The following is a 20,489-nucleotide window of genomic DNA, read 5'->3' as shown; positions in this document are numbered from 1 at the left end:
CAGAATTAGAAAGAATAAATTGGATTAAAAACATACAGCCAGCAAATGTAATAGTTAAAATAAAACCAAAATGTAAAACAATGTCAAAGGATGTACGAATATAAATAAAACCACATGAAAAATAAAGTTCCAGGGATATAGTAAATAAAATAAAATCCCCATGAAAACAATCATGGGATGTTCCAAAAATGGGATACACCCATCAACATGCTAGTGTAGGCTGTAATGAAGTGCATAAAGGTAGGTTACAGCTGTCAACTGAATATGCTTCGTTATGTAATTTGAGGCCCAGAGATGAGAAGCCAACTGATATTTGTTAAATGAAGGAATGACCCGGAGGCCAGCGTCAAGGGAGCGTAGATGGTGGATATGGTATAGTTAGCTCAGCTAAGGCATTTGGTGCAAGTCCTTGCAAGGCCTTAGAACTTATGTTGATTATTTTAAGCGAATATTTATAAGGGATCTCCTGGAGAAGTAATCCATGCATTTAACACCAAAAATCACCCCGTACAATGGGGTGAATAATCCTTACCTGAATCATTAGTCCAGTGAGTAATCCAGGGTTTGAATTATGTATCTGAAGACCCAGTTGTCACAACCATCTTGGCTCAAGCAACTGCATTATTTCCGACTCACAACCTGGTTTGAATGTTTTTTTAAAAAGGTGCCCTTAAAATGTGACTGAAACATAAAATGCTGCACCTAAAATCCCACATTCCATCGAGGTTGGTTAATGTCATCAAAAGAATACTGTGACAAATCTACCAACAAGCAATGGTTAATCAAAAAAGTGGTACTGAAAGCTGGTCTGACCTATGGAATCTCTTCCTTGGGTCTTTTTAACAAAGGCTCACATGGTACCCGTCAGCTTACTAGCGTCATGTTGATTGTATAATGCACTCACTTTTAGTACTGGCTCTGCAAAACGGGGTCTCTTAATATTCATTGGGACCCTGTACAAGTCACCGTTGCTGTACTACTAAATGTGAACCATGTTGCTATGACTTCTTGTTTTTAGGTCATCAAGTTTTGACCTTGAAGCGAAAATAATCCGGTAACACTTTAAGGTGCCGTAATAAATAGCAAACGTCATTACCTAACCCTTTAATTGTTACTAAAATATCCATTTGGCACAAGTTCGTTTTTATCATTAAATTAGTTGTATGCATAACCCTAACCCAACCCTGGCCCACAGCCCTAACCAGCAACACTCTGGTCAGTGAAAAACTATTCACTTGTGCCAAATATATTTTAGTAACAATTAAAATATTACTAAAGTGTAAGGTAATTACTAGTTTGCTATTTATTATGGCACCTTATTATAAAGTGCTACCAATAATCCTTTTGTAATTACAAGTTGCGTTTTAAGTTTCAGACAGCGGCTGCATGCTATGCTCAGCTTCCTTTGATTCTGTAAAAGGAGATTTTGTCACCAATGCACAAAAACATAATGCAATGAGAGACTTGAGAACAGTGGGGAAGTTATACAATGCAAGTTCAATAAGATTGCAGAAGCAGAGGGTAATGCTTAAACACCTTTATTGTGCCCATTCAGAACATACTCCACACAACTATAAGTAGCGGTGAACTTGGCAGACCACAATGAGGTAGACTTTCAAAATACGCTAAAAAGCAACTGGGCTTTAGACAACTAGCTTAACATGTCAAACTGAGTAAAGAAAAAGACTTTGTCTTTGGCACACAGCTCAATATGAATTTACATCCAAATGGAACAAGTGGATGGTTATGAAAGAACAGGGTTGATGAGTCATAGTAAGGTCTACTCAAGCCATAGGTACACTTAAAGCAAAGTGGAAGTTCTTACAATCAACAGGAAACAAACAGCCACTGGAATCTAGGCGTGTGCCCAAGACTGCCAGTCCCTCTGCTGATGTACAAAAAGTGATTAAAAACCACTACGACCCCTCCTTAAGTGCAAATTAAAGTAAGATCCAAAGTAGATTTGATTTTAAAATGATGGAACGCTAGTTGAAGTTGTCCAGCAAATGTTACACTTGATCTAATCTAGTATACTTCCGGCTAAATTATGTCGACCAACACATCAGGGGTCAAGAACTACTTCAACATGTGTCCATTAAGAAGAACTTTGGAGAGAAAGGCTATGAAAACCACCAACTGCCAGAGAAATGCACGGGTGGAGAAAACTGAAAAGGGGTAAAATTAAAAAGCCGCCTGGTAGAATTCTGTTCAAAATTTCCATGTCATGACTTAAAACCGTTTGTGTACAAATTAGTAAAAAACTGCGTAAAAATGTCTGAAATGCGACTGGTTAAATGAAGCCGAACTCATCTCCCAAAGTAAAAAACACCAGTTGGCTTGCACAGGAAAAAACAGCAACCAACTGGGGGTGAAAAAAAAAAAGAAAAAAAAAGTAAAGGCACTGTATGGCATCTGCCATGAGACTTGCGCGGTCGCTCTTCAATATGCAACACATGTAAATTAAGAAAAAAAAAAAAGGCATTTAGTCTTCTGAACCCTGGGCTGGTTCCCATTTTCTGCCTGGCCACAAGTCTGGGAAACTGCATAAGAGTGAAGGTCACTGTGCAACTGTGAACAAGTAAACAGCAAAAATGTAGCAAGTGCAATAGTGAACATTTCCAGTGTTCTCCCCAGTGCCTGGTGGGAGTGCCGTGGTGCCCTCACAGCGTGAAGGCATCTGGCGCTCGTGCTCTGCTCGGCAGGCAGCTTCACCCTTTGTGCGGGCCACTACTCCGGCCCCCGTCTGCACTCATGGGCTGCATCGTCTAGCTTGAGTCCCTGTTCTTCTGGTTTCGCATTAGGGGCCGGTGGTTACTCAGGATGTCCATGGAGTGCTGCCAGTGCCAGCAAGCACGACAGTAGTATTTGAAGCAGGCCTACATACAGACACATCAGGATATGGGACGAGCAATATTTCAATAACATGCAATAAACATCGGTGTCCAATAACATTGATATGGTGTTTCTAGTAAATAGAAGATTGATCAGGACAGAAGTTTAGCCTACTACCAATGCCCTAGATAAATGTGGCACTTAATTATAATGAAGATTCATTCTCACTGACCTGGTCTCTGCAGAAGAAGGGACCGGCCTGGCGACTGCACACCTGACACATGGAATCCTCCAGGTAGGGGTCAATCTGGACCTGGCCAAGACACATTGGCAGCGATGAGAGAGAGCACAAATTCAAATTGCTTCCCTGCACAGCAGTCGAAAGATTCTAGCTTACCTTCTTGGTGAATTTGGGTGTTTTTATTTCAACAAATGCAGCGCATACAGCTTTCAGATAACTGCGTTGGTTGTTAAACGTGACACGCCCAGAACCTGTCAAAGAGTTGTGGGGTTAAAATTAAACAGTTGTGATTTGGACAATAAGCACATCATACACTTCTTACACACATTAGAACAGCCATGAAGATTTATACAAGTCAATTATACAGGCAGACACCAAGCAGTATTTTTGGCTGAACACCAGTGGGGGGGGGGGGGACATTACCTATGGGGTACTTATGCTTGTCTGTGTCGATGCCAGCATACATAACCCCACCAAACAGGTCGTTCATGATGCTGGCGAGGGCTTCAGCGTTCAGCATGCCGTGCAGGGCACCCACAAACACCGTCTTGCTGGGATCCAGACGCTGGGAGGGACAGCGCACGTAGTTGCTGTCCGAGATGACCCATGGGATCACTTGTACCTGAAGCCCCAGGAAAAGAAAAACGGTAGACTTTCAAACCGGCAGACACAATAGAACACAACCATGGGTTACACAGCCAACCAAATGGGTGGTATTGCATATCCATCTAACGAAGAAAAAAAAAAATACTTATGCGCAATAGCTCACATCCTTGCATCGCATCCTGCGGCTGGACATCTTAAAGTAGTACTCCCCGTTGTCCTCTGGCTGGAGCAGGTCCTGGGTGCAGGCCTGGAGAAGGGCCCTCACTGACTTCTCATTCTCAAACACCAGGTAAACGTAACCTGCCAAGGAAAGCAGGAGTGTTGCGGTACAAAAGCAATCATATATGCTGCAAAAGGCGGTATTTGTAAAACAATTACTGAACAACAAGATTTTAAAAGTCTGTACGCCTTGAGTGGTATTCTAGGGTGCCACATGGACAGACAGCAAGGAGTTTCATGCAGATCTGATGCCAATGCAGATTACTCTGCATTGGTTGGCAGGGCACAAGTTCAGACTCTTCACCTTTGAACCATCAGCATGCAGTGTGCTCACCATGGTGCCACCTCTGACCCAGGAAGTAAAAAACATAGCCTACCAGCCTGCTGTTACCTTTGGGCATATTACCTTTAGGAGGGCAGCGAGGGTGCTTGCCATCCTTACCCGGCCACTCCACACTCAGAGGGCCGTAGCCACTGAACGTGTTGATCAAGCCAGCTGATTTGAGAGAGAAGGGGGGGGCAGAGTGGGCATCAATAAGCTCGTTTGAATAATATTAGATTAAAAAAAAAGTTATTTCTTGAACATTCTGTTGGTTGCAGCTAAAAAGTCTTTAACCAGGAAGTGGTTATTACAGGAGAGCCCAACTCTAAATGGATGGATGGACATCACAATGGACATTTACAAGATGGAAAAGATCACAGCATTTGTCAATCATAAATCAGAGCAATTTACCTCACTTTAAAAAGTGGATTCACTTTGTAACACCCCAAAGGCCTGATTTTGTTTTCACAGAACATTAGTCAATTTACAGACAAACGGACTACTCCCTAACTGTTCTACTGTTCTTTTTACTTTTATTTGTTTTATGTATTGTGTTGGTATGTGTACTTTTGAGATAATTTTTGAAGCGTACTATTCATGTCTTGGAGAGAACACACAGAACCTGTGATGAATGATGTTGAAATGTTTAGACACCAAAAAAATAAAAAATAAATTACAAAAAATAAAGTAATTTCATAATAGTCCTGATATCTAGTAGTCGTTACATTTACAGATTTGTGTCCAGGGTGGCATGCAAATTGATTCATACAATCCATTTTAAAAATCTAATCTTGGGCCACAATTTTAATTAAAAAGTTAATATGGCATGAATGGAAACAAATTGACTTGTTCAAAGAGCATGTAGTCAGTGTCAACATGACTTACCATAGAAATGTTATTATTCTAGATATAGAAATAAGCCAAACAAAATGAACATGCCAATAGACTGCACGACCAATCCCTGAATGTATAATTGGTTACATTTAGTAACTTAGATACAACTAGACGGTATGTTCTGGCCAGTCTTTTACCTTCAGTGATGTCCCAGGGCACTCCTCCAAGGAAGACCTTGCAGGAGAACAGTGGGTTCTTGTTGTTCCTAGGAGGCAGCTGTCCGCTCCAGGTGAACGTGGCCTCATTCACCGCTGACAAGAAAACACTTTTAAAACCACCAAAAATAAATAACCAACAGCACAAAGCATTCTTGTTCAGAAAGCCTGTAACAAAAGAAACAGCAGCACTCCAGAGACAATCTATGGTTAATGACTAGCAATTTCCCTTTCTGGCCTAAATTGCACTTGACGAAATTCCTTCCAATGCTGAAACTTTTGTATGGCAAGGGATATCCCGTTGCACCCGTTTTGTTTGGCGTCGAAGATCGGTTTCAATGTGGTTAATCTTTATGGCTGATCCAGTTTACCAGCAGCCTGTCTGTGAAGACGAGCCTCCCTTTCGATGCTGAAGGTCTCATCAGGCTGGTCCAGCAGGTCCAGGCCAGGCCAGAGGGAGCCGGTGGGCCAGCGGCGGGATAAGGCTGAGCCAGGACTGGTGCTGGAGGGCGGAGTCAGAGGAGAGCAGCTGTCCTGGTGTTCCAGGCGAGAGCTGAGGCGCAGCGGTTCCTTTTGCATGCTGGACATGAGGTAGGGTGGTAGGGGAGGAGAGATCCTCAGCGTGGACTGTGGGGAAATTTGGAAAATCATTCTCTAGTGCGGCAAGCGGATGCAATGTTACATTTTTAAAAATATAGTTTTTATTATTGGACTGGCAGCTTGGTATGACATCCACCAAGCACCTTGTTCCAGAACAAATATCCCTAGGGGGAAACCATTAAGAAGACGTGAGAAAAAGCAGTCCATACCAGCAGGTCAGAGACCAAGTCTGAGCCAGAGCTGAAGCCACTGGTCTCGGAATCGGCAGGGCTGCTTGAACGCGAGTCCAGGAAGGATCGGGAGTCCAGGCGACTGGCTATGCGGGCCATACCAGGGAACTTGTCCAGGAAGTCTGCAGGCGTGCCCATTGCCTCACTGGGATGGTAACCCAGGGGCTTACCCAGGATGTTACCTAGGGGACTGTTGAACATGCCCAGCACTGGAGTGGACAATGACAAAGCATTTACAGACTGGAATAACAATGACTGACCAAAATCCCCTCCGCTTCCCTGAGAAATAGCACTGCAGGGTTAGCCTACGCAATTTCAGCAGCACTAGCCACAAAAGTTACTAACCACCATCAGTTGGTAACCAAATGCTACCAAACAAACAACATTCAGCTGATGGCAGCATTAAATTGGCTGGCCCACTTAGCAGACCCCTATTAGATTTCTCTCAATGTCTTGTTTTTATGGGTAAACTGTTACAACCATAGCCCCTCAAAATGGGTCAGGGCAACAATGGTGCAGAGTAGCTATTAAAAGTGCTGGCATTTTCCTTAATGACAAAAGCGCAGGATGGCATACGCAAACACCATTATAATCTAGTGTGTGTACATATATTTTAGGTAAATAGAAGCTGGCTATACAATGAATAGGTTAACCTTCATTCAGCATTCAAACAACCACAGAATTAAACAAAAGTTCAACAACGCACACCTAATAAATAAAGATTAGGCTAGTGCCGGTGTGTATGAAAGAATACAAACAAAAAATGTTTCAAATCCAATGCTGTGCCTAATGGCAAGTGCTGTAGCTCAATACTTGGGGAACATAAACAAAAACTGTTTGAGCAATGCACCAGCAAGTAACCTTGGCATTTGAGAATCTTACAGGTTTTGATCCAGCAACTCAATTAGCCTGTTGCCATGTTTTCCCCAAGCCACCACCACTGCCAAAGATGCAGCAGAGCAAAACTGCCACATCATCCTCCCCAGCGACGCTGGTGCCAGTTCTCACAGACTGACACGAGGACAAGAGCCACATACTTTAAATACTGCTGGCAACATCCGATACCATGAAGACCAATCACAAAGGCAGCTTCAGAGCATTTCCTTTACAATGGAGGCATAGAAATTCCCAAAAAAATAAAAATACATCCATTTTGGGTTATGCCTTCTTCAATCACAAGCCTAGCCTCACATCTATGGAACATGATGACAAATCAATAGTTACTGTAAAGTTGTGCTACTTGCCAGTGGGTGAGCTGCTGTGGGCCTGTGAAGAAACAGTGGCGTGTGTGTCGGTCTCCTGGCTGCTCCAGGGACGATCCCAGCTGGACAGGCTGAGAGATTGGAGCCCCAGGCCCAGGTCGGAGACATCTGGAAGGCCCCTTGATGTTGAGGACATGTCCTGGGAGAGAGACATGCCACTTCCACCACCGGAGTTGGGGAATAGCATCCTGCTGCCAACTGCAGCCAGCTCTCTGTCTTTCCCGTCTGAGGTTCAGTTCAGAGATAAACACAGCGAGAAACAAGTGTTAAGACATTGAGAGCTGTATGCCGTTCTATTCTACATTCAAATTTCAAGAGTTCTACGACAGACGTCTGCGAGGCTGCCCCGTGTAAAATGATGTCCTGTTGCGATTAGTGAAGAGCAGTCCTTCCCGGCTGGTGAAGCCAACCTTCCGCCTCTGTGCCTGGAGAGACTGACCGGCATCTCTGTCTGAATCACTGACCCACCTAGCAGCATGTGACAGGGCTGCTGATGCACTCACACCCCCATGCTAATGACATCAGCCTCCCACCCATACACACACCTCCCTAATTTCCTCTCCTAACTAATGAAAAATATCCGTCTATCGTTTCTGTTGGCCGGTACAGGCACTGCCGCTTCGGTCGAGCACAGCACATCTCAGAGTCAGCAGAAGAGCGCTGCTGCCATGGTGGCTGCTGCTGCCTCCTACAGTTTGTCGAGCCCTGCTTCCTGAGTGAGCTGGCAAAAAAAATAAAAGGATACGAGTGGGTGGGGGCAGCTTGGCTGAGCTAGTGTAGCTTACAGAAAGGCTATACAGCAATGACTCAGCAAACTGGTCAAAAAAGGCTTGTCAAGAAAAGGTAGTTACAGTGAAGTACACAAACACGACCATCTGTCAAATAAAAACTCAAACTGAATTAAAAACGCATTTGATATTTGCTACTGAGGGAAAACTACACAAGCCTCACAGGAGCAGCTGACTGATCAGATGTTGGGCGCTGGTAGAGATTTGCACCACCAGCTCCTCCCATCCCTCCCAGACACTGGACAGCTTCCAGCTACAGCCCTGATTCAGCATGTCCCACAAGGCCACAGGGACTGTTGTGAGGTAGGACAGCCCAGATTTACAAAAATAAAACTAGAGTGTGTGTGGTTCAATTTGGAATTACACTGCCTAACTGACTCCACATTGAGTCAAACTGTAGTTCAGATGAGGAAAACGAATTAAAGAGCATTGTGCAATTCTGCTGGCCATCTTTTGAGTCAACTAGTCACAATCTATAACCTTATCAAAACTATGATACAATTTGAACCCTTCATCTCAAAGATGAATGGAATAGGTCTAGCAAATGGAACATATATCCATTTTAAACACTTGTCATTATAATTAAAACGAATTAAAAAGGACCTTTATTCTTTCCATACGTTTCCTCAAATTAATAAAGGCCGTTAAATGCTGCGACATGGTAGACTATTCTATTCGGCGTGAATTAGCGGTCGGCATTTGCGTCAGTTGGCAATTGAGTCGGTGAGAAAGACAGAACCAAGTCAGATTCCCATTACACCTTTAACCTCCTGTTGTCTCGTGAGCAACCCAATAAGCTAAAAATGCAATCTCATACACCATAAACGACTTTACCACACTGGAGGTCTCGCTTGCCCTTGGTGTTTGGTGTTGTGCACACGCCAGTAAAATCGAGAGCATTGCCCAGCATTGTGTTCATTCGACGGAAGATCTCTGCATTGCTGCAAGTGGACAAGGCCGGAGACTCTGGGTCCCAACGTTCATGAGCTCGAGGATCATCTCTCTGAAGGAGAAAGAAAAAGTTCAATGAGAAACGATTACTTACTTATCCCAAGAATAAGAGAACAACCGTAGTTTACATTTAACAAATTGTACATGTTTAAGTCCCTTTTCTTTTGGGAAAAACTCTCACAAACCAGCGTCATATTTCAGGCGACCTCAAGATGGCTAAACCTGGAAACCTGTTGGAGACAAGGCTAATGGTTCAAGAAAATTGCTTGACCAAAACAAACACGTGCCAAGCAAAACTCACCAGGGAAAACGCCATGATATTGTTAGCCTATTCGATGCTTAACTTCTAGCTTTATATGCCAGCTAATTCATTTTATATGCCAGCTAATTAGGCAACATTTGATGAACGTGTGCTGAGCGAATGGCAAGAGCTGGGGGGGGGAGCCATGTCAGTTGTGTGTCATAACGTCCCCTTCACATCACAACCCAATGGTCTTTAAAAGAGTTTCTTTGTTTCATGATTATTGTGTGACGATAGGCTTCCAATAAATTGGGCTTTACATACTGTGTGTGTGTGTGTGTGTGTGTGTGTGTGTGTGTGTGTGTGTGTGTGTGTGTGTGTGTGTGTGTGTGTGTGTGTGTGTGTGTGTGTGTGTGTGTGTGTGTGTGTGAATACATATCTACAAATGTTTTTGATTTTATGCCACAAGATTATATATTGAAGGACTACTATGTAACTATAATATGCAAGACGATCACGAGTAGTCTAGTCTTTCTCTCCTGTTTTTTCCATGTTGAACGCGCAGCATGGAAGTATGCCTTTCAGAACACACTGACCGGACTCTATTTGGATATGTTGTAACTTAACCTTATTTTCTAATTATAGAGTGATGAAAATGTGCGTTATTTACTACTTTACATAGCACTAAGCCCACACAGTCACATCAGGTCAGCTGACCTCGTGAAAGTGAGGACACCATCCCAGCCCGGCCAAATGTTCAGATGGGTAGGCCTACACATTTCCATGCCTCTCGCCCTAGCTGTCCTGTCACAACTAGGCCTGTAGATGGCGACAATGCCCTACATATAAAAACAGCCTCCGCTTCAACCTTTGCACGCTATATTTTCTTTTTTGACCCCATTACCGTATTTTTAGTGCAGTGCTGAATCCCCTTTCGCGCCCTTCTCTTGTGAAAGGTGAAATGTAGTCAACAATGAGTGTTACTCTAATTGTTATTCACATTCTGTGATAGCGTAGTAGTGTCCCATTTAGTGTCCCATTTCTGATAGCAATCTAGTCTTAAATATTAAATAAACCCAATAAATAATTAAATAATTAAATAAACCCAATATACACTACAAAAAAGCAGATACAATTGAAACTAAAACGCAGTCAATACATTTGGTATACGTTATTGTATTAAGACCATTACATTGCAAGAATTTACACACATATTACCCGTTGTGCTGGATATTGATTTCCTGTCAATTCAAGTTACCTGTGATCCATTTCAGATGTTTTTGTGATCCAATTTCCCGTAAAGCACACATGGTTTCAGATCTTATTTTTTGGCGTATGAGGTTTGGCTCTGTAAGAACAGAAATGGTAAAACCGGGGCATTCTTATGTTATCGCAATTGTAATTTGTACCACAATTTAAAAGACAATTTAATTTTAGTTAATTTAAAAATGATTGTATATTCTTAGAGTGCAACATCGCAACAATTAGCTCACTCATTTGACCATGTAGTTATTCTGTAACCCATGTTGAATGAATACTCGCTCATTATGTCTAGTTCAGTACAGATAGGTTTATATGTAACTTAAGCGTGAAGAGCTTCTGTATAGGGGAGGAACCAAGTTATTTTTAAAAGCATGCTTGAAGTCAGCCATTGTTAAATACTTAAATATAATTTAGAAAAGTGAAACCATACATACAATGGACTCAATGTAGTTGACTTTTCCATGCCACTCCAGCTGGCCCTATTGTGAGCAGCCATTTCACTACTCCCTTAAGGCCATGCTTGGTTGAGCAGAGCAGCAATAAGGCCTCAGTAGGACTGTTCCGCCCAATGTAAAGCCAAAGTCAGTCATACATGTAGTAATCAGTGGATTTAAAATTAAAGGCTTCAATTATTTATGTCAACATCCCTTTCCATAATTGTAGTTGAAATTAGTCTAGAAGATGAGTGCATTAAAAACAAACCAAATCAATGAAGAAAGATGAAACGCATTCACTTGCTTGTTTGTTTTATTCATAAGATGTCACTTTTTTCTTCTACATCTTATGCACAGCAGATACCATGACAAACAAGTTTTAAACCACAAACTGAAATTCCTTCTTCACTTGAATCCTGCATTTCCATATGGTCATCCCTCCCCCAAATAAACCAAGCCATTTTTGTTCGTATTCCAGTTTCACATTCTGAAAGATCAGCATTTTACAGCAATCTCATTGTAGCAGTCAGGGTGGCAAAGGCCATTATCCGAACACTTCCATTGACACTCATTTTCCGTTTAAGCAAATACAATTGCACTTTTTTTAAACTACTTCAACAGGATTATAGGATCAAAAATAACACCAAAAACATCTAAACGACGAACTTAGACAGATTTTTTTTTAGTTGCTCGAAAAAAATGCATAAATATATATCACACAAAAAAGTACAATTTCATACTTTCTTTGCACAAATAATAAACATTTATAATGACAAGGCTAGGACCGGGATAGTCAGAAAGATGCATTCATAGGGTCCATGCGAGATAAGCCATTTACACAACAGCCTAGCTTTCAAAGAGGCAAGACCAGGGTTCTACAGGGAAAAAAACAAAAAACAATTGTCTAGGCCAAGATAAAGAGGCAACACAAACACTAATATTAGGATCCACAGAAACTGTGATCCAAGTTCATGCAAAAAGACTTAACATGCAATGACTTTACTCTTCTAAACCTCTCCTGTGCCATGACAACCCATGGAAGGACTTGCTTACAAATGGCAACTTCAACGTATCAATTTCCATAGCAAGTTAACGTGCCTAGCAGTTTTTTTTTTACCCGGTTAGGTGCTAAGGTAGAGCTTTAGTTTCCAAGAGGATTCATAAGCTTAGAATGTTGACAGCAAGATGGTTTCACCTCCAATGTCTTGAAGACATTCTGAGGAATTATAAATACTGTATGTTTCTAATGCACATTTGTCCATTAAATAAACCTGATTAAATTAATGAAGCGCTTGGCAAACCTCCCGTCAGCTGGATGCAGGTGGGGTTTCCAGAAGCCTGTGGAGGGGCGAGGGGGAGGATATACAGCACAACAATAGATCACATTGTCAAACACACATCTGAAACAATCCCTTATGAATCCTTATTTACAGGCCACAGACTTGTGTAGGTCCCACAAAAGGCAAACGAAATGCTTCCAAGACAAATTGTACTCACTTAATAGCTTAACAAAACTGTCGGGACTTCCATCCAGGCTGGGAGGTCTCGGAGGGTGTTGGGTACCAGCGCATCTACGGACACAAAGCATTCATGAGCAAACAAAGACCGCCTTCATACTGGTGGCCCAACACTTAATGCACCCCAGCCGGGTGCATTTCTTCAAGCGACATAACATTACATTTATGTAGGTATACATGTGATGCACTATTATGTAGCAAGTCACCCAAAAAAAAAAGTCCCATTATTCCTGAATACATTAGAATCATAATTTTTCTACATCTGACCCAAAATCCTTGTTCAGCCAATGCATCCCCAAGAAAAAGTACAGGCCATGGGAATATGGGTCACATAGCTATTGGATGAAGCCAACAGTTCTGGAGTAATTAACAGCCATGGAAATGAGCTGAACCCCTGTTAAACATTTCCCCAGCATAAGTGTTTGTATACCTATGCCTTTTCCATAGAGTAAGACGAGAGCCCAGCAGACTTGCCAATTACCTGACAAAGCCTGAGTATTATTTCATGGTAAATGGACTGCATTTATATAGCGCTTTTCTAACCATTGGCCACTCAAAGCGCTTTACAATATTGCCTCACATTCACCATTCACGCACCGACGGCGGAGTCAACCATGCAAGGCGACAGCCAGCTCGTCGGGAGCTAACAGTCAGGGTTAGGTGCCTTGCTCAAGGACACCTCGACACTCAGCTAGGAGGAGCCGGGGATCGAACCAACAACCTTCAGGTTACCAGCCAACCCGCTCTACCTCCTGAGCTGACAATTACGGGCAAGAGGCCAAGAACACCTACAGGCTCCCAAGCAATTTAGGACCATACAGTCGAGTACAATCAAGAGTTCCTACAATATGAAACTGAGGTCAAAATCCAAAGTATTATAGGGATCCATCACCACATTGAAATTACCCCCCCCCCCCCTCAGCTATACAGACTGCAGGTTGGCACCTTCAATAAAGGCCATCATGGCTCACCAATTTCTCTTTGCTAATACCTTGAATTCCTCACCACCTCATCTCAGAAAGAATGCTCAACAATGGCTGCTGGCTACTGTTTGGTGCATCACTGCCTGCATATTGGAGGAAGTTAGCCGAGCAATGAACTTTAAATGACCCAATAGGATAATTTTTTCCATTGCTATTGTTACCAAGAGCCATGCAGCACACAATGCTACCACTGCATTTAGATAGCAATAAACCCACAATGGAAAGAATGTATGCAGTACTTGCACAACCACCCCCATTACATTTCCTTTCAACAGTCAAGTTTGACAGATGGTAATTTGCCAGAACATAGACCATGAAGTTCGGGATTAGCTACAAAAAAATATACGAGCCCTTTCATTATGTAGCCATTTTATGACTGAATAAACCAGGAAAAGCTGTTAAAGCCTGCGTTAGACAACCGAAAGGAATTACTGCAAGAATGCTACAGGTACAATTGGATACAACTATATAACATTGTCTGTTTACAAGTCCGCTCCTTTTTCAGTTCTTCCGGATTCGACCAAAGTAATGCTGAAAGGATTGCGTTAGTATGCTAGCACACACACACACACTACCTGGGCATGGAGGGCAGCGGCTGCGGCGGCTGCAGCCGGGTAGGTGAAGGCGCCGTGCGGCAGACCAGGAGTCAGCTCCGTGGTGTAGAGGGGATAGGGGGCCCAGGCATCTGGCGACGCGGGGATCAGTGCCGCTCCCGTCAGGTCATCTGCTCAGACATGAGGATGGTGGATGGAGGGGAGAAGGGGGTCGAACTGGCCTACAGCCATGACCAGGTGTAGGGTATATCAAGGATGGAATACTGGATCCAATAGTGGCGTTTCAATGACTTAAAAAAAAAAAAAGGGGGGGATTGCACATCCAAGTATGGAGGCTAACCCTAACCGTCTCCCAGTTACAGCCAGAAAATCTATCACTAGCTACCCTTGATTGCATACCTTGCTACAGACAATAAAAACCAACAGCCACCATGTGCAGAGACAACACTTCCAACGCTAAAGTGCCATGAGTTGCTCCAAGCATCACTTTTAGAGGAATTACGACAAAGGCAGGAAATTGATGGCCGGCTAAGCATCCCAGAGAAAAACGAATATAATTATAATTTACAGTTTGGAGGGGCATGCGTGTGGAGGGTGGGTTAGTGTTAAGGTTGCTCTCTCGTGAACGTCTGCGTAAAACCCAACAGTCTAGGAGCAGTAGAACAAGCTACAGGGACGCGACGAGGTGAGAGTGCATGAGAGAGAGAGAGAGTGCATGAGAGAGAGCCTATAGTGGTGCAGCCGTAAAACTTACATGGGTCCCGTGCAATGAAGTGTGCTCCTAGAGCAGGGTGGATATTTGTGGGGTTCGGTGTGGCCATCAGCTTATTCTTTGCCATCTTCGTGTTGGCTTTAGCAAACTCTAAGCGCAGGGTCTGGGGGCTTTCGGGGTCAAAACGGATGCCCTGGTGGAGAGATGGGAGGGGGTGGGACACAGTATCGTAAGGGAGGTGGGCTGCGTTTGGTTTTTGAAGGGGGCTACAGCGCACTGTTCTCACACAGCAGCTCCTGAGCACGGTTTCAATACTTAATGTATACTTCAGTCTTCATCGCAGAGAGAACAAATCATTACCAACCAGGGTGGTGTGTTAATCTATTAAAAAGACAATTGAAAGACTGAAAGATACTCTGAGTATTGCAACACGCCTACATCTCGTTTCCTTCAAAAAGGCCGGGCCACTGGGTCAGTGTGATCCAGTCGCAAGGACCAAGAAGAGCTGGAGATGAGGAGCCGTGACGAGTCCCTGGGGTGCCATCGCTGGTGGGATTGACCCTGCTGGTGATCTGTGCCCTAAGCGTTGTGCCCACATGCAGGTGAGTAGTCTCTTGGTGTGTATGTGTGTTTGTCTGTGTGACCACTAGTGTGGCTAAAAGAAAAGGTGATGCTCCTTTAGGGCTATAGACCAAGAGAAAGGTGTTAGATACTGCAAATGTGGGCGATTGGGGTGACAAAATAAGAGGTTAAACTACAGAAGAAGTGTTCAAATGATACTACCGGTGTGTCTAAACAGTAAAGCAGTGATATGTAAATGAGAAGGGCTATACCAGACTTGGGAGGATGTTTACCGGGGACATAGTAAACTACCGTTAGATTACAGGGCTCTGGTCTCTTTTCCAAAAATGGCCCTGCCATTGAATTATAGAAGACAAAATGGGTTGGCTTTCAGAGATGGTATGAGATTAGTATGTTTGAGACCTTTAGTTCATATTCCTTTAAGTTAAAGTCCACATTTCGGAGAAATGCAACAAAAAGGGGCAGCAGAACCCCAGCCAAGGACACAGCATCAATAATGCAGGCCTTCCAACTCCTGTGCGCTTTGTTGACTCTTACATTTAATGCGTTTTTTGCAGCTTCAGCTCCAGACCGACTGTCAAAGGTTACAAACCCAACGGGCTGGAAGACAAAAGCCAGAAGGATTAAAACAAATAAAGACAGAGCCAACTGGTAAACACAATATTGGAAAAAAGTTCTAGGCAGAAAATGTTTCCCCATGGTCTGAACTGGGGATTATGTATTCCTTGTACATCCACTACTGCCCAGTGGTGGGTTAAAAAGGAGACGAGCATTCTGACATTGATTGAAAACCCCATACCTGTTTGGATGTTAACTTAATCAGTGACCCTTCATAACCCTGTGAAGAGGAAAGAAAATATATCTTCACTGTCAAGTCACATGCATGCACAAAAGCATAAACCATATGAAACAAACCCTTTCAGAACATAGCTTAAGGTCAAATAATTGATCCCTCAAAAAAAATCCTAAATACAGAGTTAAAATTATGTTGAAATTCTAGCCAATGCAGTTGACACAGTTGACAAAGGGAATGCGAGTGTTGGGTTTGTAGTAGATTTAGCATGATTATCAAGAAAGGCATTTGTTCCAACAGATATGAACTGATGATTGGTTACAGCAAGTCTACGTTCGAGAAATTATTGCACAAAGATTTCCAGACAAAATTCTAGATTTTTGGTGCAGCATAAAATCCTTAGTTTCCAGACAGATTATTTAATTGTCCTAGTAAAATCCTGATTTTAAGCATTGGTTTGCAGATGACCGAATAACAAACCAAGGTTTAAGCAAGTCGTCTAATTTAAAAAATGGTATTGTATAGACCAACAATTTTCTACTCAAATCCTTAAGAACAAAATGGATTATTAAAAAACACCCATTTAATTCTGTACTGGTAGCGCAACAAATGAGGGCATGGGAGTGGATTTTAAACAGTTGACAGAGGAAACAGGAACATGAATGCTTCCCTAGCTAGAAGCTAGGGGTCACAGGGAGGGATGGTTGGCCAAGGGCTACTCATTTACACATTCCACACGCTCATCCATGTGGATACCACTTCCAATTTAGTCATCAGGTGGGAGGGAAGGCTGTGGAATTGGACGGGTCTGGTTGAACAACACCACAACTATGGGCTCACAATTACGTGACCTCATTAGAATATATGCCGATATCCCAACTGGTTTTAGCAAGCTGGGGGGGGGGGGTATTTGCCATGGATAAAAAATGTCTGGATATATTTGTCGATCGCTATAAATGCTCAGTGCATACTTCAAAGACGAATGAGAAAATAAGTTGCACTCGCCACCCTCCCCCCAACCCATTATTGGAATCTTCAAACATGTGGCTTACCTTGAATGGTCTAAAAAGAAGGTAAAGTTCCCTTGGTTTGATATCAACTGGTAAGCCACTGACAAATAGTGTCCGTACCTGTATTTAAAACAAAACAATGAGACAAAATAAGAAATTGCATAGGTCTGTAATATAAACCTTTTAATATTAAGGACAATATAAAAGCACTACTGGAAATTTGGATGTAGCCCTTAATAAAAACGTTCCCCTAAAAAAAAACAAAAAACAACACACCATATATGGTACTTTGTATGATGAAAACAGTAAGGGCCATTACATCCCACTCAAGGGGGTGGGGTTGAGCACAATGGGCAGCAAGAGGAACCGCGCTGGACAACAGTGCACACATAGCATGACACCATTTCCTTCCTACAGACATTGCGGCCCCAAAACCACGCCGGCGACTCAGGTGCAGCAAGCTCTGGTCCTGACGATTCGGCCCATTATTGAAAATCATTTTGGTTGCGTTGTAATCTGTCCAGCGACTTCCACAAGGCCGCATGACAGGAACAAACCAGCATATTTTCTTTCAAAGCCCACACAAATTAATATGGTACGAGGTAGGTAGGCTATCGTAAAAAACCTTACATAAAACCTAATGTGAATGAAGTTAATTTATGCCAGATAATTGGTCAGGCAGCCATTTCTTCTAAATGCTAGAATTTAAATTTGATAGCTTTAGGCCTATGACGGTGTTTGTAGCAAAACAAACAAAATGCTCATAATTATGAAAAACTAGTAAGATCCCACTTGAGTAGAGAAACAGTTTAACATTTTTACTACGTATAGACACTTGCTCACCCCTTTCCAGTAATAGTCAATTTTATCAATCGCCTTTATTCATACCTAAACTAGAAGTTTAATGTTTAGGGAATTCGTTCAGTGACATAATATTTTCGCCCGTCTTTTAGAAGTTATGGCACACTCGTTGACAAACGTTTCCAAATGGAGGTTAGCCTACACGCAGCGACAAATTGTTTTATTTTGTAGTCTCGATCCGTTCAATTACTTAATTTAATATGAACCCATTGAGAATGTATTCGGACAATAATCAAACTGCACACCTTTTTTCTAACATGAAACCTCAGATGGTTCACAGAAAACAGCTTTATAACCGATTGAAATGGAAGTTTTTAAAACAATTTGCCTTACCTCCTCCTCAATAGACACGTTGTTATTAGGCTCCACATCAGCTTTGATACTCATGTTCACAGTGGTTGCTTCAGCTGCGCTTGAAGAAAGTGTCAAGTTGTTCCTGGTCGGATATTTTCCCCAAGTGCGTTTGTAGTTGCAGAGCAAATCTTGGTGGCGTTTGAACTTTAGGAAAGACGTGCCGAAGTGAGTTCGTGCAGTTGATGACGAGGTATCCAATGATATATTACGAGAGAGAATCATTCATAAAATGAAAACTTAAACTAAAGTGTGAGAAGTGGAAATGTGCACTTGTGAGGGTGAAAGAGGGGGAGAAGTGCGCGTCGTGAAGCTCTCTGCAATGCTCACATCAATGCTGTCGGATTGTGGCGGGGATACAAGTCCACTTTCTCATTGGAGGCTTCTCCTCCGTCCTGTCACCGCTGGCTTTCAATTAGCTCATCAATTATGTCCTTGGTCTGGGTGAGCAGCAATCAAGCGCGAGATCCACCTCAGCTGGTATGAGGCCCGCCCCCCTTTCTCACTTTTGACATCATCGTTTCCTGTGGGACCCGGAGAACCAATAGAAATTACTTTCCCAAGGTATTTTTTTATTTTTGAACGTCTTACGTATAAAGGCCTAAACCTCTGCAGCAAGACATTTTTAAAAAGCATTGAACACATCTACAATTAACAGACCTATGAATTACAAATAGGCCTACATACTTTAACAAAGAAAACGAGCCCATGCACATAGGCTATTGGACCTAACAACAGATCACATAATCCAACTAGCTTTCGTTTTCGTCAAGTTTACGGTTTAACTGGAAATAAACGGCCACATAAACATGTTGGTGCATATAGGCTAAAGATCTGTCACGACTCCTGATTTTTTAACGTTCATCACCCAGCTACTATCTGTAAATCTTCGTAGTTTTCCTTAGAAATTAGATTTGTATTTATCGTAATCCCTTTAAAAACATTTGAACATTGATTTCACAATTAACAGATAACTGCAAAAAAATTCAATTAAATAAAATATCATAATAAATGATAATATTTGATTATCAATTATTGATTTATGTACAATTATTAAACAATGAAAAATAACATAGGGTTGACAACGGCTAAAAGGAAATAATGAATAGGCATTAAGACATATTTAAATAAATAAATAACTTTTGAAAGGCCTACCCCAAATATAATTCCATGCCCATGTAAAAGAAAAACAAAAATAATATCATAAAGATCATAGAAAAACAACGATGCATTGTAAACGATAATTAGGAGGGATATTCGCGACGATATATCTAAATAAATTAACCTCAGTGTATTTAAGGGCAGGAGACTGCAGGGGGGCAGCGGCAGGTGTCGTGTGATCGGCTTTTGCACTGAAAGGGGACTCGTGTCTGCTGTTATTTCCTCACAAGTGTAGCTCTCAAAGGCAACACTGCTTCCTGACTTTGTATGGGAACACAATCAGCCCAGCTAGGAGCACCAGCAGCAGTGGACTCCACAATGAATCCGCTCGTTACTAGCTTTTAAGTAAATAGAAGGGCTCTGAACTTGTTTCTTATGGTCCCATTGGAAGACTTTTTTTTTTCTCTTTTTTTTTTGGGACATCCGACAAGCGTTAATACAGTATCTTACAAAAACATATCCTTAACTGTCTATCAGCTAATTAGCCTATAGCCTACTAAGGAACCTATCACTGTGAGTAGTTTCATTCTATATTAGGCCTAGCCTAACTCTCCAGTTTACAATGAGCCAAAACGAATTTCTTCAGATATAACCCAATAGAGTACAATCTTTCTACATTGTGCTCCGTTTTAGACCAACCGTACAGAAAGATAGAGATGTTTGTTTAGTTGAGATGTTGAGGTGGGATTCTAGATCGCTGCTACAGGAAGTCATGAAAAAGCTGATAAGGGCCTATTTAGATTATGCCATCGCTGCAGCTGATTTGTTCTTCAGTTTACTGAAGAACCAATCTGATGAACTAACCATTTGATGAACCAACAACATTTAATGTTTTCTGTCAAAGTGACGTATTCAGGCCTGACCTAGATTATAGGCTTATAGACTGGTTATTTCGATGGTACTTCATGCCTATAAAATATTGAGCCA

The 20,489-nt window shown here is 42.2% G+C and overlaps 2 protein-coding genes across 6 annotated transcripts; both read right to left on the bottom strand.

Annotated features, from left to right (window-relative positions):
• Nucleotides 1-1,522: 1,522 nt before the first annotated feature.
• On the bottom strand, nt 1,523-9,504 carry cpeb1b (cytoplasmic polyadenylation element binding protein 1b). Of its 4 annotated transcripts, none has more exons than XM_030377594.1 (12): nt 9,402-9,504; nt 8,984-9,152; nt 7,344-7,586; nt 6,079-6,308; nt 5,641-5,896; nt 5,252-5,365; nt 4,290-4,394; nt 3,843-3,979; nt 3,497-3,695; nt 3,230-3,324; nt 3,065-3,145; nt 1,523-2,876 (listed from the first exon to the last, which is right to left on the bottom strand). In XM_030377594.1, the coding sequence occupies exons 1-12, from the start codon at nt 9,414-9,416 to the stop codon at nt 2,766-2,768; spliced, it is 1,755 nt and encodes a 584-aa protein (XP_030233454.1). In that variant the 5' UTR covers nt 9,417-9,504; the 3' UTR covers nt 1,523-2,765. The 4 variants fall into 4 exon arrangements, with proteins under 4 accessions (XP_030233454.1, XP_030233456.1, XP_030233457.1 ...); XM_030377596.1 differs by having other exon boundaries at nt 4,305-4,394; XM_030377597.1 differs by lacking the exons at nt 8,984-9,152; nt 9,402-9,504 and adding an exon at nt 8,313-8,430.
• A 1,829-nt stretch (nt 9,505-11,333) lies between these two features.
• LOC115558976 (RNA-binding protein with multiple splicing 2) lies at nt 11,334-18,888 on the bottom strand. Of its 2 annotated transcripts, XM_030377549.1 has the most exons (9): nt 18,732-18,888; nt 18,384-18,548; nt 17,232-17,309; nt 16,186-16,224; nt 15,924-15,986; nt 14,847-14,997; nt 14,114-14,262; nt 12,536-12,609; nt 11,334-12,376 (listed from the first exon to the last, which is right to left on the bottom strand). In XM_030377549.1, the coding sequence occupies exons 2-8, from the start codon at nt 18,435-18,437 to the stop codon at nt 12,544-12,546; spliced, it is 600 nt and encodes a 199-aa protein (XP_030233409.1). In that variant the 5' UTR covers nt 18,438-18,548; nt 18,732-18,888; the 3' UTR covers nt 11,334-12,376; nt 12,536-12,543. The 2 variants fall into 2 exon arrangements, with proteins under 2 accessions (XP_030233409.1, XP_030233408.1); XM_030377548.1 differs by having other exon boundaries at nt 18,384-18,867.
• Between the last annotated feature and the right edge of the window lie 1,601 nt (nt 18,889-20,489).

Source organism: Gadus morhua, chromosome 14 (assembly GCF_902167405.1).
Source record: "Gadus morhua chromosome 14, gadMor3.0, whole genome shotgun sequence".
Classification (NCBI taxonomy): Eukaryota; Metazoa; Chordata; class Actinopteri; order Gadiformes; family Gadidae; genus Gadus; species Gadus morhua.
The sequence above is the reverse complement of the archived record's forward strand: the minus strand, read 5'-3'. Positions and strand labels throughout refer to the sequence as shown.